The 17287-nt window shown below is 41.7% G+C and overlaps 1 protein-coding gene across 2 annotated transcripts in view; it reads left to right on the top strand.

Annotated features, from left to right (window-relative positions):
• GPC6 (glypican 6) overlaps positions 1-13329 on the top strand; it is an 800550-nt gene extending 787221 nt beyond the window's left edge. For both annotated transcript variants that reach the window (XM_086611390.1, XM_086611383.1), the window contains 3 exons: positions 3396-3532; positions 12534-12709; positions 13127-13329. In XM_086611390.1, the coding sequence (XP_086467516.1) occupies positions 3396-3532; positions 12534-12709; positions 13127-13329 (516 nt within the window). The remainder of the gene's footprint in view (positions 1-3395; positions 3533-12533; positions 12710-13126) is intronic.
• The last annotated feature ends 3958 nt before the right edge of the window (positions 13330-17287 follow it).

Below are 17287 nucleotides of genomic sequence, written 5' to 3'. Positions count from 1 at the left end.
ATTTCCCCTTGTCCTATCAGTGGACACTTGCAAAAAGTCCCTCCCCAGCCTTCCTGTAGGTTCCCTTCAGGTATTGGAAGGCAGCTATTAGGTCCCCCCGAAGTCTTCTCTTTTCAAGGCTGAACAATCCCAGCTCCCGCAACCTGTCCTCATAGCAGAGGTGCTCCAGCCCCTGGATCATCTTTGTGGCCCTCCTCTGAACACGCTCCAACAGATCTATGTCTCTCTTATGGTGGGGACACCAGAACTGGATGCAGTATTCAAGGTGGGGTCTCACAAGAGCAGAGTAAAGGGGGAGAATTACGTCTCTCAACCTGCTGACCACGCTTCTCTTGATACATCCCAGGATGCGGTTGGCCTTCTGGGCCGCATGAGCGCACTGCCAGCTCATGTTGAGCTTCTCATCTATAAACACCCCCAAATCCTTCTCTTCAGGGCTACTCTCAACCCACTCTTTGCCCAGTTTGTATTTGTGCCTAGGATTGGCCCGACCCAGGTGAAGGAGCTTGCATTTTGACTTTTTGAAGCTCATGCAGTTTGCACTGGCCCATTTCTCAAGCCTATCAAGGTCCTTCTGGATGGCATCTCTTCCCTCAAGTGAGTCCACGGCACCACACAACTTGGTGTCATCAGCAAACTTACTGAGGGTGCACTCAGTGCCGTCATCCATGTCACTGACAAAGATGTTGAACAGCACTGGACCCAGAACAGACCCCTGAGGGACACCGCTTGACACTGGTCTCCATGTAGACATTGCGCCATTGACCACAACTCTTTGATTGCGATCATCCAGCCAGTTCTTTATCCACCGAGTAGTCCATCTGTCAAACCCGTGTCTCTCTGTTTTAGAGACAAGGATGTCATGTGGGACAGTGTCAAACGCCTTGCACAAGTCCAGGAAAACAACATCCGTTGCTTTACCCACGTCAACCAGCGCTGTAGCTTTGTCGTAGAAGGCCACTAAATTAGTCAGGCACAACTTGCCCCTAGTGAAGCCATGTTGACTGTCACCAACCACTTGGTTATTTTTTATGTGCCTTAGTACAGCTACCAGGAGAATCTGTTCCATAATTTTACCTGGCACAGAGGTAAGGATGACTGGTCTGTAGTTTCTTGGGTTGTCCTTGGTCCCTTTTTTAAAGATGGGGGTTATGTTTGCCCTCTTCCAATCTGTAGGAACTTCACCAGACTGCCAGGACCTCTCAAATATGATGGCTAGTGGCCTAGCAACTTCAGCCGCCAGTTCCTTCAGGACCTGTGGATGTATCTCATCAGGTCCCATGGACTTGTGCACCTTCAGGTTCTCTAGGTGTTCCTGGACCTGATCTTCTCCTACCCTGGGTGGTTCTTCACTCTCCCAGACCCAGCTAACATCCTCTGTGATTTGGGTGATGTGGTTCGAGTGGTTGCCAGTGAAGACTGAGGCAAAAAAGTTGTTGAATATTTCAGCCTTCTCCACGTCCTCAGTAACCAGGTCACCCATATCCTTCCGGAGAGGCCCCACATTCTCTCTCGTTTTTCTTTTTTCTCTCACATACATATAAAATCTGAGTTTTGAATAGCTTAAAATACCTTCCAGATAGTGACAAAGTTGCTGCTCTGAAAACTAATTACTCACCACTGGTATCAATCATATTGCTTGTGTAGTTACGCAGGCACAGGCAATAAATGAGAAAATCTGTCCCCTTGGCTCTCGTGTTCCCCAGGTTTATAAAAATGGACCCTCCTCCCTGCATTTTAGATAGAATTTCTCTATCTGATTTACTGCCCTGTGGCCTAACAGGAGTTTACACACCTCTTTGTGAACACCGGGCAGTGTAACCGAGTTTCTCATGCTGGTTAGCTGTACCAGTAAGTACCCTGGGGTTTTCACTTCCAGCATGGGTGGAAGGGGAAGAGGGGAGGCTGCTGACTGCCCAAAGACCCTGGCCCAATGGACCAAAGACATCAGAAAGACCAGGCATCCTGAGACCACCCCGCTTCTGCTGAAGGCTTGTCTGCAGTCTGTAAACTGGAATTTAATTTTTGGCTTGACAGGGTTCTCCTATAGAGACTTCAAAGGCTTGCAAATGCTGCTAGTATCTCATATGAAAACAAGGCAACTAGGGCTCGGCAAGGAGCACGAAGGAGGTTTATAAGGTGTCTGTCACAGCAAGAACACCGTCAACAGCTCATGCAGCCAAATATTGTCCTACTTATTTCTTATGGATGAAAACGTGGACAGTGCTTCTGAAATAACATCCTTGGCTGTTTCTATCTCCTGGCTTATGAAGTGACATTCTGCAGAGTTTAAGCACAGCAAAGCAGCGTGGGCCATTTGCTCGAAGAGCTATCATGTCTTCAGAACAAAAGATAAAAGAGATAAATAGCCAAGTACAATATTGTACCTCAACAACCTAAAAGCCAATCTCAAAGCTGAATGGAAGAATGGAGAGCTTTTATTTTGTGGTTTTTTAAAGGATAAAGCTCAGCGATTTCCTTTGAAAGCTATTCAACGAGCTCTCCTAAATCCTATTACAATTTAATGTGAAATGCATCTGTTTCCATAAGAACAACAGTGGCATCATTCATCCTTTGTAGTCTGTCCTTTGTTGTGTTTTCTATCTATTCTTGTAGATTTTTCCACTCTAGTAAACCAAAAGCAAAACAAGAACTGATAACATTTTAGCCATTTATTTATTAAGTTGATGCTGGAAATTCAGTTTGTTCCTGCTTGCTGCCTGAATCATGCCAAATCAAATTATTGTTCAAGAAGTTTATAATGTAAAGAAACTGTTTTGATACTGTCCCAACATTTCTTGAACATGAAGTCTGTATCCAGCTACAGATATTTATTTACACCTAACAGCAAAGATGAGTATAGTCTCTGTGTGTATGTATATACACAGACTTCTCACTGTTACTGAGATCCAAATGTACCGCGAGGTATTCAGTCTTTTCATCATAAACTAGTTCAACATCACCTTAGCACTGCATAATTTTTCTAAAACCTCTGAATATAATATTTATCTGAGGCATGACAAAGTTGGTGGGTGAGACATTTTATCTGATGTACACTGTTTAACTGAATTTAAATTCAGCAGACTGAGACATTAATTCTTAGAAAGATGTATATTCAGAAAACTTTAGACAAATGGAGACTAGAAAGAGCAAGACGTAGCACACTTTTTATTAATGTCTTGCCTGTGGAAAAGGGTGACTTTGATTACTTGTACTCTCCGGACGCAAATGCTGAGTGCATTACTCGTAAATACAAGAATTTAAGTTTTAGCACCTTCAGCTCTTTTAACCTTCACCATCATCACCATTACAGAATTAAACAACCTATTATTTAACCCAATAGCACGACTGATGTTTTTAACCTGTTTTCCCTCTCCCTGTTGTCTCTTAATCAGGTAACAGACATTAAAGAAAAGCTAAAGCTCTCTAAAAAGTTCTGGTCAACATTACCCTACACAATCTGCAAGGATGAGCGAGTGACAGCTGGTCCATCGATTGAGGAGGACTGCTGGAACGGCCACACCAAGGCGAGGTGAGGTGGACCCCTCTCCACCACGCTCGGTCCAAATCCCCATCCGGCCTGAAGCAATCACGAAACCGAGGGCATCTCACAGCACTGTTTGTAAGAGTGAAACGGAAATGGGGAGAACAAGTAATTGCCCACATGCAGCTTGTAGCCGAGATGATTACTTACTGTCGAGGAACCGTTAAAGCCCAAGCGTGAGCCAGGGTAAATGTGCACAGCGTGTCAGCATGTGGACACAGAAAATGTTCGTTGGTTCAGCTCCAGAAGGATAATTTATACCGAGATTTCAAAGAGCTCTTTAGCTCCATTTAGCATCCCTGTGTTGGGACTGACAGCTTGTGAAGCAATTGCACTCTCGGGATACCATACCAGGATGAAATAGAAATTGGAATTTTGGCTCCATTTACTATTGGCTGGCAAAGCTCAGGGCTGTTTGCTGGGGGACAATGGGGAATGAAAAATAGCCAGCAGCGAACAAATGTAATACTCCTACTTATCTCATGTAGAAGGCTTGACCTTATGTTACTTCATCAGAGGTACTGTGGTCATCTGCCTGTGTTGGTGATGAGTTTTCTGTAAGTTTTAATTTTGAAGTTTGCTTGGCGCTGGCTGTGGCAGGGCTAGTGCTGGCAGATGAGCAGGTGTCTCCAAAGGTCCCAGTGTGGCTTCACCAGCTGATAGAGGAGAGGATCGATTATCGCTGCTGAGAAGGAGAGAGGAATTGGCTCAAGGACACACCAGGGGCAGTCAGGTTTCAAGTCTGCAGCGGTAGCCTGGTCTTTTGGGGAGACAGGAGGAGAGGAGAGGAGAGATTGGAGTGTCTCGTGAGTGCTGAATCTGGAGAGCAGTGATACTTTCTGGCACTCAGGGACTGGAATCTTTATTTTCCTTTTACCTGATGATACAAATGAAGCCAGAATAAAAAAATGAACTGGTAACAAAAAAAAAAACCCACAAACAAACATACAAAAAAACCCAACAAAACCAAAAACAAGTGAATAAAAAGAATCTAAAAAAGTGAGACAAGCGCATAGAATATAAAAACTCAGTGAAAGTAAGACAACAGGGGAAAAAACTCAAAAACCTATTAAATGTCATTTTTTATGGATGGATGGACAGACAGATAAATAGATTACACCCACCCCATCACCTCAGCATTTTTATAAGGCACACACTTTACAGGGGGTGGTTTCGCACTGAATGCATGCCCTTTCTCCCAGCCTTACTACATAATGCTCAAAAGAATTCATTTCACAGATGAGACCAGAGGGCCCTTTGGGATGCTGCTAGCCCACCAAACCCACTTTGAGACGCATATGAACAAATCTGTCTAAAAGCATGGGTCACTGCTCAGTTCCTAAGTCCCAGATCCAGAGAAAGCCTTTGGAGACTCTGAGAAAGACAGTTAGGAGGAGTGTCCGGCTGCTACAGGACTCATCAAAAGGGAATAGTGTGCAGAGAGAAATGAAAACGTGGTTTTATCTTCCTTTATAATATCTTTTCTTGTCGGTGGGTTTTGTAAGATATGACCCAGCTGGATGCCATGCGTCACATAAGGGTGCACGCATCAATAAGAGATATATGCTACCCTTTCTACAAAAGAGCAGTTGAACAAAACTGCTAATATCCCTTCTGGTTTCCATGACCAACTCTAGTGTTTGTAACACGTCTGGTCAATACTTTTCAGCTGTCTTCTGCTCCTGCACTGAAGGGTCTCGCAAAACTTCCACATTTGTTGGGAGTTATGCAGGTGCATTTTATGCAGGTAGTTTCTTCATCCTTCTTTTGCCACCAGAACCACCCCCCCCACACACATCAAACCATGACAAGTATTTATCTTATGAGAAGCCTGGTTATTTTCATGATGCCTTCTGAGATTAATGTTCTGGAGCCATTGAGAAAAGCTATCTTCTGCTGATAAATCTCCTTGATTAATTTAACACAGATATTTCACTGGATGTGGAATCACAGCTTCAAAGCATCACCTGAAAATACAGTCTCAGCAGGCCCAACCACTGCTCCTCTGTCCAGTTTCTATTTCATATCCCTTCACAAAGCAAATGTATAGTCATAGTCTTAATAACAGAATTCAATAAATGCTTCAGGTGGAGAGAAGAGTAATAAATCAGAGAGATACCATAGAAAGCCACGGCCTATATATGAAATAATATTGAAAATATTATTGGAAATTACTATCTTTAGATGGAAAATCACCTCTTGGCTGGTGAACAAGGACATCCACTGCAGCATAAAGAAAAACCATAAATGTTTCCTTGATCACACTGATTAGTATCTGATATAAATGCTAATTCAGCATTGGCAAAATCCAGCCAATATGCATATATGTATTTGTGTTCACTGTGTCACTCATCATAAGCACCCCTGTGCTATATGAAAAGTTGCAGTTTGAATTCCAGATAATATTACAACAGTTCATGATAGGAAAAAAGGAAACGTAGCCACCTTCTGTTTTCCTAGACATTAATACTATAAATAAGAAGACATCATGGTGTTGGCCGCTGTTGGGAAAGGATATTGTTGCTGGGTTTTGATCAGATCCTGTGGTAGTATAAAGACTTAGAAACTTTGGACTGCCAGATAGACATTGCACCTCATGTTTCATTTTATGCATCACCTTCCAATGCTGTTTTTACAGGGCAAAAGAGTTACAAATCTGAGATAACAGAAAATGAAAGGTAGGCTTTCTCCTGAGAGAGGCATTACACCAAGGTCGCTGGTGGTTATTGCACTCCCCAGATATCACTTTGCTACCATGATTAATTTACAGTGACACCAGGTCGCCAAATGAAGGTCGCCAATTCGCGGATAATCATGGAGTAACAGAGTCATCCTTTTGGCGTTCTGGAAGGGTGCACTTGGCTCGTTGCTGATCCTGTACAAAGAATGTTTTTAATCAGGCCACATCAGGTAGAAACCAAGTGCTGTGGGAATGGTAAAACATTTATTAGGTGGGTGAATCTCTTTTTAAAAAAAAAAAAAAAACACATATTAAAAATAAGAGTAATAGCTAGTTCAGACAAAGTGCTTGTTAGAGAGATGCCCAACAGGACTTCCTCATCATATCTGTATTCACAAAAGAACTTGAAGATAATTTTGTGTTTAAAGAATTAATGTCTTCTGCCAGATGCACAGAGGTAGATTTTTTAAAGATGTTTAGGATCTAAAAAATCTCATGAAGACTAAACTTCAGAAATTTAGCTCCTTCTCTATATGCAGATAAATTCTTAACAACGGTTAATAACCTTTTCACTGTGCTCCAGAAATTAAGGGATTTTCCCAGGAATGATGGAATTCAGGCTTTAGGAGTTAAAAAAATGAATCCAAGGTATTAGCCCTTGAATAAGTGACTTCTACTGAGTGAGAACAGTAACCAAATCTACAGCCTCTCTGGTGATCAGAAGAACCTTGAAATGCTCCAACCAACTGAGCCAATTTGTTTCAACCAACCCATGTGAGACATTGTGCTCATGCACTATCATCCTGGTGCTCCTGCTCACCAGCACTACAGACCTACTAATATGTCTGAGCGCCAGAAGGCTGTGATCTATGGAAGAGATGAGACATGCGTGGCTTTTCATGAGGAACCTGTCACTCCTCCGAGTACAATAAAGAAGAAATAGAATTATATATGAGACAGACAGTAATGATAAAGAGGGGAAAAAAAAGGGAAAAAATAAAAGGGAAAATGAACACTAATTTTCAATGTCCATCTCAAAACTACAAGGTGTTTCACCAAAACAAACACAGGATAGAGTCTCAGCTGGCCTGAAATTTTCTTCTTCTCCTGCCATAGGCAGGTGAGTGCCTACTTCCCCAGCAGAGAGCCTTTAATTCCTGATGAAATTCAGGTGGGAAGAAAGACTTACCAGAGCAGTGCCTTTCCTGGGAAAGCTGCTCATAGCTGCCCAGAAAGGCTTGCAATGAGAATGAGTTGAATGTCCTTTACCTGGAGGACAAAGGCAAAGATTATCTTTACCTGGAGGCAAAGATAACCATTCAGCACCACTACTGAAAGCGTGGATAAACCACTTCTTGAAAAGTGCAAAAAGTGCTTATACTTAATTGATGGCTTTGATTTATTTTTTCAACTTCGTTCTTCCAACCAACTGGCAGATGAGCTGTTTTCTCCCTCTCCTTCTGTCTCCTCAAGCTTTTCTCCAAGATGGAAGGGAAAAAAAAATAAAAAAGCAAACTGAAAATATCCTGTAGGGATTACCTCCTGAGCAAACAGCATCAGATGAGGTGATCTAGTTAGCCAAACAAGCCAATTTTCCACTGCACTTATCTTTGTGGACCAGATGTGGCTGCCTAGCCCCAGCCCAGCCTGAATAAGCCTGTGCTGTATTTTGTACTCTATTGCCTACAATTCTGTGCACCTGGAAAAACTCCAGTACTGCCTAGGTGGGATGCTCCAATCGTACTATAAGCAGCTGCTGCGGCAGCAAAATATGGAGAACACTGCCCTTTATGGCAAATGTCTTTTAAAAAAACAGAAGATTTCTCCTTTTGAGCTGTTTTTTCATAGCCACAGCCTTTACATAAATGACCTGAAAGATTTATCAGTCATTTTTAGACTTGAAAAGGAAGCAGACACTCTGGAACGTTAACTGGATATTTAAAAAAAAAAAAAAAAAGTGGTTTTAAATAGGCTGTGTGGTGCTTGACTATGATGTGCCAAAAGACATCTTTGTTATTGTCTGCTGAGACAAGCAAGAACCGTGGAAAGGCTAAGAGGAACAGAAAGCATTAATATTTTAAAAAACAATGTAAATTACACTAAAATCCTGACATAGCTGAGCAAGGAGCAAACAGCAGAAAACAAACAGTATTGTTCATCTTCTCTATACTCAGAGGGCTAAGAAAGCTTTTTTTTTTTTCTCGCTATGAGGATACAAAGAACAGACACTGATTCAGGTTGGCACTTCTTTTCGCTTATAATGGGCATACAGTTCTTGTAACGGCCAGGCGTACAAAGAGATCATTAACGAAAGTAGAAGCAGCAGCAAAGCTTAAAATTCACAGGGGTGTCTCTACTTACAGAACTGCAGCAAAAGCAGCTGTGTTCAACAACTTTGCCCAGCCAGCAACAAATCTTCTGTCAAAAGCGGTCCCAAGACATGGCTTCCTATTTGGTGTGACTTAACCCTACCCCACACACATCAAAATGCTTTTGTCAGAGCATGCGCCGGGCTGCCTCTCAGAGGCTGTCACTCACAAAGCACCTTGGGCTTCATGTTCCCACATCTATACCAATCCTTTCAGGAAAGGAAAACAACTCAAAGATATCTACTTCAATATACGCTTTTCTGCCTGTTTGTTTTGTTGGTTTTTTTTTTCCTGAGGAAGCAGGTGAACTTGTTCAGTAATGAAGGCAGAATCCAGCTTCACATTTGGACATGGAAATTCATGCATTTAAGTATAGATGCCTACAAGTGAGACAAAACAGAGTCATTTGTGTTGCTTGAGTGAGAGTAGTGTCATTTGAGACTCTTCGGCATGTCTGATGGGACACTAAGTCCCATCTGGACCAGAGCATGGGCAAGAACTAGAACATTTTAAAAATCACTGATGTTAAAACAGCCCCAGTATCCTGTCAGTGTACTCAATGGGGCAGTTTTCAGAAGTCTAAACATGCTTATCTACTGATATGTGAGATGATCTGCATAGTCAATACACCTTCATGGAGCTGGCAAATAAGACACTGCACCTACAGAATGTTCAAACCCTACTGAAGTGGCAGCAGGACACTGAGCAGTATGTCCCCCGGTGGCTAAAGTGGCACTCAAGATTCTATTCAGCTGCCTAAAGAAAGACACCTAATATAATTTTAGATGCCCAAGATCTCCCCGTCAAGCCTGTAGAGATGATGCAGGACTTAGAGGATGGGAAAGCCGCACCTTTCAGGGCTAGTAACAAGAAGACGAGGAATAACCAAGAGCATTCAAATGGCACCAGATGTCTATGTTTGTGCAAACTAAATCCCAGCAGATGAAATCTAATGAACTAGTCATCTGGCCAAAGGCAAGCAGGTCTCCAGCAGCTGTCCCCGCTCCATTAACAAATAAATTTCTGACTAGTTTTGACTAGATCTTGTGTTGACTAGATCAGGTGAGAGTGGAACTCTGCTCATATGCAGCCACTTGCATTTAGATATACAAGTTTTGGTTTTATATACTGTATAAACCTAAAATCCTCAGCCTCTCTAATTCTTTTGCTCTTATGCCCTATATGCCAAGAGGCTTATTAGCCTGGGAATTTAAGCATCCACCTAATCTTTAGGCAATCGTAAGGTAATGGATTTCTTGTGACCCAGTATGGCTTCCTTACACATCTAGGTGAAATGAGACAAGTAAGAACGGTGAGGACCGTTCTCCTGAGACGTCAACTCCTCCATGTCAGGAATCCTTTGGAGATCAACAGATACTAGGCAGGGTGAGACAGCTTGACTAAATCACTTCCTACAACTAAACAAACTGGCTCATTTAAAGTTAGGTGGTCTTCAGAAGAACACCAGATCCACGCTGATAGCAGGGCAGAATATGAACCTCAGTAAACAGCACACTCCAGAGCACTCTCTATCTTATTTAAATCTCCAAACTAACTCATAATCTCTCCGTATGAAAAGCTTACTAAGAAGTCAGTACATTCTTCTTTTATTATTGACGATAAGACAAGAGGAAATCAAACATAAATCGGCCAAAGAAAGGCTGTGAACTGCTGTTCAGAGCTAGCCACAGCTTCTCATGGATGGCTTGCAATAAAGAGCAGCTAACCCTTCATAAACGAGGAAAGCAATCCACAGGAACGCTCAGCGACTTCAAATCACTTCTAACTGCTAACAGATATGGCCATTGTCGCGGACAAGATACCAGGCAAGATGGACATCCTCTCTGAGCCAGTAGAGCAATTCTTGCATTCCCACTTTTTTTAATCAACTGCACCTTGAAATCGCTGATTTACTTCTAGGCTGAGTAATTTATCTACAGCAGCCATTTCATTTGTAGAGACGTGTGACAGATGGAGGTGCTGTTCCCTTACAGCCCAAAGCTTCCCTGCACGCCAAGGTCTCTGTCCTGCTGCCTCCAGGCAGCTCTGCAGAATTATTTCCAATTTCTATCTTTGGTGATTCATGACACTGTGGTCTGCAGTCCTCTGTACTAGGGGAGGTGGATCTGTATTCTCACTGTAGTTAAGCCTGTACCACAGGAGCCTGGATGGGGTCCCTACAGTATTGTTATTTCTTGTTATGGTACTAGTGAAACAACAGGACTTTCAGTTTGAGGCTGGATATTTTTGGCACCCATGTTTTGTTCTTATGTGTTCACACTCCCCCAGGATTATTCTCATGTAATCTTTCAAAGGCCACTGATGACAAATGAGTCTCATCTTGCAAAGCAAGTACCTGTTACAATGAGCCTAAACTCTTCCCTGTTGCAGCAAAGCAGTCATCATTTTGTGAACTTCCAGAAGCAATACAAAACTTGTCTTTCCTTAACCATGACTTCAGCAGAGAAAGTCCTTTCTTCTCCCTTGCTTTCATGTTTATTCTTAAGGGATATATTTATTTTCTAGACCAATATGAACATAACACTGGCACCAGCGCCAAATGTGAATGTTGATCGAGAATCAGGCTGGCACAAGTGAGAGTGAAGTAAAATACTCTTAAACTATATTTGGTACCAGGCACCATTAGTAAGCTAGACTGTGCTGTCATTACTGCCTGAGCACATACCCACACGAGGAGTTCCACAAACATCAGTAGGATAGCCTGGTATGCAAACTAATTACGAAATAGATCACATCCTGACAAAGAACATGAACAAAGGGTAGATCTCCCCAGATCCCCTGCAGTCTAAATATGAGAAAAAGACAGTAGGTAAATACAGATGAGGGAGAACAGGGAAGCAGTGATACACTATTTTCTGGGGATACCGTGCCAGCACAGAGAAATAATGTCAGCCCTTTATCAGACTAGCAGCTGTAAAATGCATAGATAATTTTTAACAGAAATTCAAAGCAGGAAAAAAGGTAGTTTTGCAGAGGTACATAGGAGAGTTTCCTAAGAACAAGGAGCAGCAGGGGACAAAGTGTGTATTTATCAAAAGGTGGTGAAGACTTTTACCACAGGATGATCGGAGGCATGGGCTGATTTTTGTAGGGGAGAGATACCCGCGAAAGCACGCTTGCTGCCTGTGAGTAGCCTCCTTTGCCAAGGTCAGAGAAGGTAATGCTGCAGTAATGAAGAAATTATAAGCTAAGAGCCTGAATGAAAAAAATCAGACGTATGGATGGATAGGAAATGTCGTACCTTAAATATGTTATGCACAAAGCACATGGGAGATGCAAGTATAGCCTGTTTGTAAGGAATAAGGACCAAATCAAAGAGAACACTGGAGTCTGGTAAACTCACAACGCTGTTTATGGGCCTGGATGTCAGATGGGCTGGAGATGTTGTTCACAGTGGCCAAAAAAGGGATGCAAGGAAGAACTGGAGAAGAAAATTAAATAAGTGCTTCCTTTAAACAAGGAGAGTCATAATGCCTCAAGATAGCCTTCTAAACTAACTATAACAAAAGAGTCCATAATTTTTAAAGAGAAATAAATAAAAACAGAGGAATGCACTGTTAGATGTTTAATTTAGTGTGCAATCATTCCTATTAGTAGAGGATCTGAACATGCAGTGACTTACTGCTGGCTAGTGAACCTCTTCCATGGTTCATAGAGCCAGTGCACTTGCTGGGGCGTATGTAGAGAGTTAGGAGGTTGAAGAGCTTAAATCCTTTCTGCTCTCCATGCAGCTAAGCTACTGAAAAGACCCTTTTGTGTTTGTAAAATTAAAAACCATATTTTTAAAATGGTTTCACTGGAGCTGTTTAAGAACTGTGTAATTGTTATCAGTGTAAAATTGCTTAGCGTGGCATTTACTGTAGTCTTTTATTTCTGAAACTTATTACATTTTAAACTAATCATTCATCCTGCTATATAGATATTTGCCTGAGATTATGAACGATGGCTTGACCAACCAGATCAACAATCCGGAAGTAGATGTGGACATCACAAGGCCAGACACCTTCATTCGACAACAAATTATGGCTTTACGTGTCATGACTAACAAACTGAAGAACGCATATAATGGAAATGATGTCAACTTCCAGGATACAAGTAAGAAGTCATTAAATAAGTATATTTTTGAAACACATTTATAAACCTCTTCCCTTAGAATAGCTTTCTTTGGTCTCTGTGCTCTGTGCTGCTGGCAACATAAAAAAAGTCTTTTTCTGTCCCATGAAATTCCAGTTTTGCTTCTCTTGCTTGTGTTCATGTCAAATGCATCAAGACACTGAGAGCTTTCTGTAATGTCAGCAGACCACTCCTTTTTCAGAAGGGCATTTGAGCACCTAATAGAATCATGGTGGTTTTCCTTTGGATGCTTTACTGAATGAAAAATAGCACCACCGCCACTCTCCTGTTCCCAAGGTGTCATCCCCACCACGGTGCCAGGTGGAAGGGGAATGGAGAAAAGGGACGAACACTGTCACCCGTGGCCCTCGTGTTGTTACTCTCTCTCCTTTGTGCCAGGTGATGAAACCAGCGGCTCGGGCAGCGGAAGCGGCTGTACGGACGACATCTGTCCCACTGAGTTCGATTTCATCACCACTGAAGCTCCGCCAGTCGATTCTGACAGAAGAGAGGTGGAGGCTTCAGCCGCGCAGCCTGGCCAGTCACTGCAGACGTTGCTCATCGTCTTCATCAGTCTCGTCCTGCAGAGACAGTGGAGATAATCCTGGATCTCATCAGAGAAACTGTGTTTTAGCTACAGAAACAGCCAACTTTCTTCTTTTCTTATACTCTTGGACAATGGACCATGCCACAAACACTTGCAGTTTTCTACGAGAAGAGAGCAGTACTGCAACCTGCTTCCCTTTTTTGTTTTCCCAAAGAGTACCAGGTGCCAGACTGAACTGCTTCCTGCTTCTTTCAGATATCTCTGAAGACGATATCCACTCTTGAGAGAGTTCTTTCTCAAACCTTTATTATGGGAGACTTTCTGAGCTTCGTTTCCTTTTATGCTGCAAAAGTAAAAAAGGATCTTACAGTGTGTGTTTTTCCCTAACAAGAAAAAAGAGGGGGGAAGAAACCAAGAAAACAGTTTTCTTTCTGAATCAGGCCTGACTCAAGGCTGCTGCATTTCAACAGAATATCAATGAAACAAAAAAGACAAGAAAGGAACAAAAAAAGAATGCATCCGTTCTTCACTAACAGCCAGGTTTCCTTTAGGAACTTCCATAGGATGATTCAGGTCATCAGAATGATCATTGCTCTAAGGAGGAAATCTGGATTTCTTTTCCAACACAAACATATGTCTCAAAGGTGAATGTCTTGCGCTCCATCTGCCAACCACATCAGATTGGTATGAAGGTAGAGCAGCTGAAAAATAAGTTTATCTTTTAGTATGATAGTAACTCCACTAGCTTCAGAATATCATGTTACGGTTGTTTAGGATTTAAATCTTAATGCCCAGTAAAAAATTGAGTAGTAGCACGATTTCACCTAGCTTCTTTTAGTATTTATCCATGTTATACAATTGGCACAGATTTCCACTTAGCTCACCATCAGCCGTGGCGGTAACGCGAAACAACGGTCCTGACAAATCTCCCCTCAAGGGTTCGGACAGAAAATAATCTCTTGTGACATAATCTCTTTCCTTTTGTCACTGTTCTGACATCGATTAGGACTTTCTGCTACTATGTTCATTATCCTACCAAGATGGAAATTCTCTAATGGACTAACAGCGACCGGATCGATAGTGTGTTTCATATCTAACTACATCTTTCGTGTCAATTAATTTCAGTATTACAAGGATTTCTTCCGCAAAATTTCAGAACAAACAAATATATAGTACTGACATGGAGATTTCTTTCACTTTTTTAGTCTTAGTATGATCATCTATTTTTATATATATAAATATATATAAATCACAGATTTTAACTTCTTAATTACAAGCTCAGGGTTGACACTTCTTTGTAAGAAAAAAAAAATGTTTGGTCAACCAGCTCTTCTTTTTTTGTGCTGCTCTGAAAAGTAACCCTTTAATGACTGGTTAGCACGAAAATCAAAGAAGATAATTTTTTACATATCCAGTTGTCCATTTCTTAACTGATTTGCAGGGTGGGGAGAAAACCTCTCTCATATGTGTTTGTGGGGAGCATGTAAGTTTGTGTGATAGGCCTAGAGAGGACATGGATGTTATTTGTGATGGCAGTTGCACTCTCAGATTATTTAAGGATACATTGCTTTAATAGTCATTGCCTAAAATGACCATGGTCCTGGAGAAAGTTTTCCTAATCTGCATCTAGTTGTAAGACTGGAGGTGGAAGCTGTTCAAATCCTGGACAAATGAGTGTCAACAATTAGACATCAAAACCTTTCCTCTTCCATCAGCCACAGACGAAGAGCTTCTGTAACAATTCTGCATGGTGTTGAAATGATTGGCCAGAAATTTATTTCCTGATTCTTACAGTGACTCTGGAAATGGTGTAGACAAACTATAGAAACACTGTAAAGCCAGCCAACCACATTACAATTTAGCAACAGAGCAGGTAGATCATACCCATTGAAATTGTTTTTTCTTGTCAAATTATAATTACCTATCGATTTAGGCATGAAATTGAAGTAGAAAACACACAGTACATTAGGATAAAATATACTTAAGCACTTTTACCAAAAAGTTTTTACAATCTATATAGTATGTCTAATAGCAAAAAGCGTAGGTTTTGAGCCACTTGTATTCCATTCTTTTTTTCCCGTTTGTTTACTTCAAACTATAATGATCTATTCTTCTTGGCCCAGCCTAGTGTGCAGGAGGCCCTGGCTAGGTGTTCAGATCATACATGTCTTACACTGGCCGCAGCAGTGCTTCCTGCTGCTCTGATGGTTCACTCTAGAGCAGATCTGATGATTCAGCATTTAATGCCTTCAGGAAGTTAAACAGCAGAGTTTAAGCCAATTTTCACAGGTTTTTTCATGGGCCCTGATACATCTGAACTTGCATATGCAGCTTTCTACAAGGAGACCTCTTTAAAACTCTCCCATGATCCACCTCTTTCTACCCATCTACATACCCTTTCTAGACTTCTCCTCCTCAGCAACCTCATTTCAGGACAAGTTGAGTGTCATTTTGATCTTTCCCCTTGTGTGTTTATTCAGTAGTAACTGATGCTATTTCCATCTGATTATTCTGGGTCTGGAAGCCTATTGACAGGAAACAAAGTCCTCTGAGGCAGGTCCTCTGTTGTACCCGCTCCACACCACTGGCTGAGGAGCTGATGGACTCCTAGGGTCTTTGTGTTAACCTCAATCCACATTTAGGTGATCTGATGACTGTTTTCAGCTGGTGCAGCCAAACTGGGTGTCCAGGATGCTCTCTCAGCTAGTTGCAGGCTTCCGTGGACTCGTAGGCAAGGAATAAGAGAGATCCCTGAGAGCTAGGGAGTTTGCTGAAGGCTGTTCTCACTTGGGGACCATGCAGGAGAGGCCCTGCTCTGCTTGGACTGGATCTTACAAACTGCTGTTGAAACAACAAACCAGACTAATTGTTGCCAAAACGCAATCGTCTTGTGCGAGTTCTGCCAGAAACTTATGTCTTCCATATTATTTCTCCTCTTATTTTCCTACTATGCATGGTGATGTTTCGTCAGGAGACGGAGACGCCTTTGCGTGAGGTATTAGGCATACATTTCTTTAATAGTCCCTAAAGGTTAAAATAAGCTCGTCATACATTGCATTTTTCTGAGATTAAAAGAGCTATTAAATCTACAGAGCAAATGAAATTGGGAATGAAGGAAAGAAAAGGAAGAGCATTCGTGCTTATAAATGTGAGAGTAGAAGCATTTCCAATGCTTCTATTTGCACATCCTTTACATCCATTAACTCTTCTTCTGAGGTAATTTTTTTGTGTGCCATAATTTAAATATTTCTCTTCTGTTAGCAGCTGTTAAAGTAAGAAATGATAAAGAAGACAATTGCCCGTTCAAGAAAAAGGACCTAAGTCGTCCTAAGGAAAAAATCCTTTGATTGTGTAAACACTTTATGCTCTGCAATCCAGAAGTTCTTGACATTTTATGTCCTTTCACTGTGGAGGCCCTTAAAAAATTAGATGCAATGAATGACACAACCACTGTTGTAGACTTCTGTGAGGTTTTCCATTTTAATATTATTTACACTGATTTTACATGGTCCCCAAATTTTTAGCATTCACTATACTGAGGATTTTTCTGCTGATGACTCCATACACACTACTGTAGCTGCAGTGCAGACTACTTGAACTCTGGCTAAACTTAGGCATTTCAGAAAAAAAAACAGTTGGAAAGAAGGAAAAAGAGAGGGTAAAGATTTCCTACTAAAGAAGAACAGAGGAACCTGTGCCTCAGGGTTCTGATAAGGGCTAATCTATCCTAAGAGGTATCGCAGAGCTCTGTCCATGGAAAGCTCCCAAAATTTGAGTCTCACTCATACAAGTTATCCCAGTTCTGCGGGATTTTTTAGGAAGGTCGATTCCCACAGCTGTGTGAACCAGTTTGAGCTGCTTCCATGCAAAATGGCTGTGAGCTAGAGCTGTTCTTGGGAGGTGGACGGTGCATGCAGTGTCTCAGCAGGCAACAGTTGTCTTCAGTTTACTAATCAACCCTGAATCATTATCAAATGTAACTATACTTATTCACTGAGACTTTTTTATTACTT

The sequence above is a fragment of the Tauraco erythrolophus genome, chromosome 1, assembly GCF_009769465.1.
Source record: "Tauraco erythrolophus isolate bTauEry1 chromosome 1, bTauEry1.pri, whole genome shotgun sequence".
Taxonomy (NCBI): Eukaryota; Metazoa; Chordata; class Aves; order Musophagiformes; family Musophagidae; genus Tauraco; species Tauraco erythrolophus.
The sequence above is the reverse complement of the archived record's forward strand: the minus strand, read 5'-3'. Positions and strand labels throughout refer to the sequence as shown.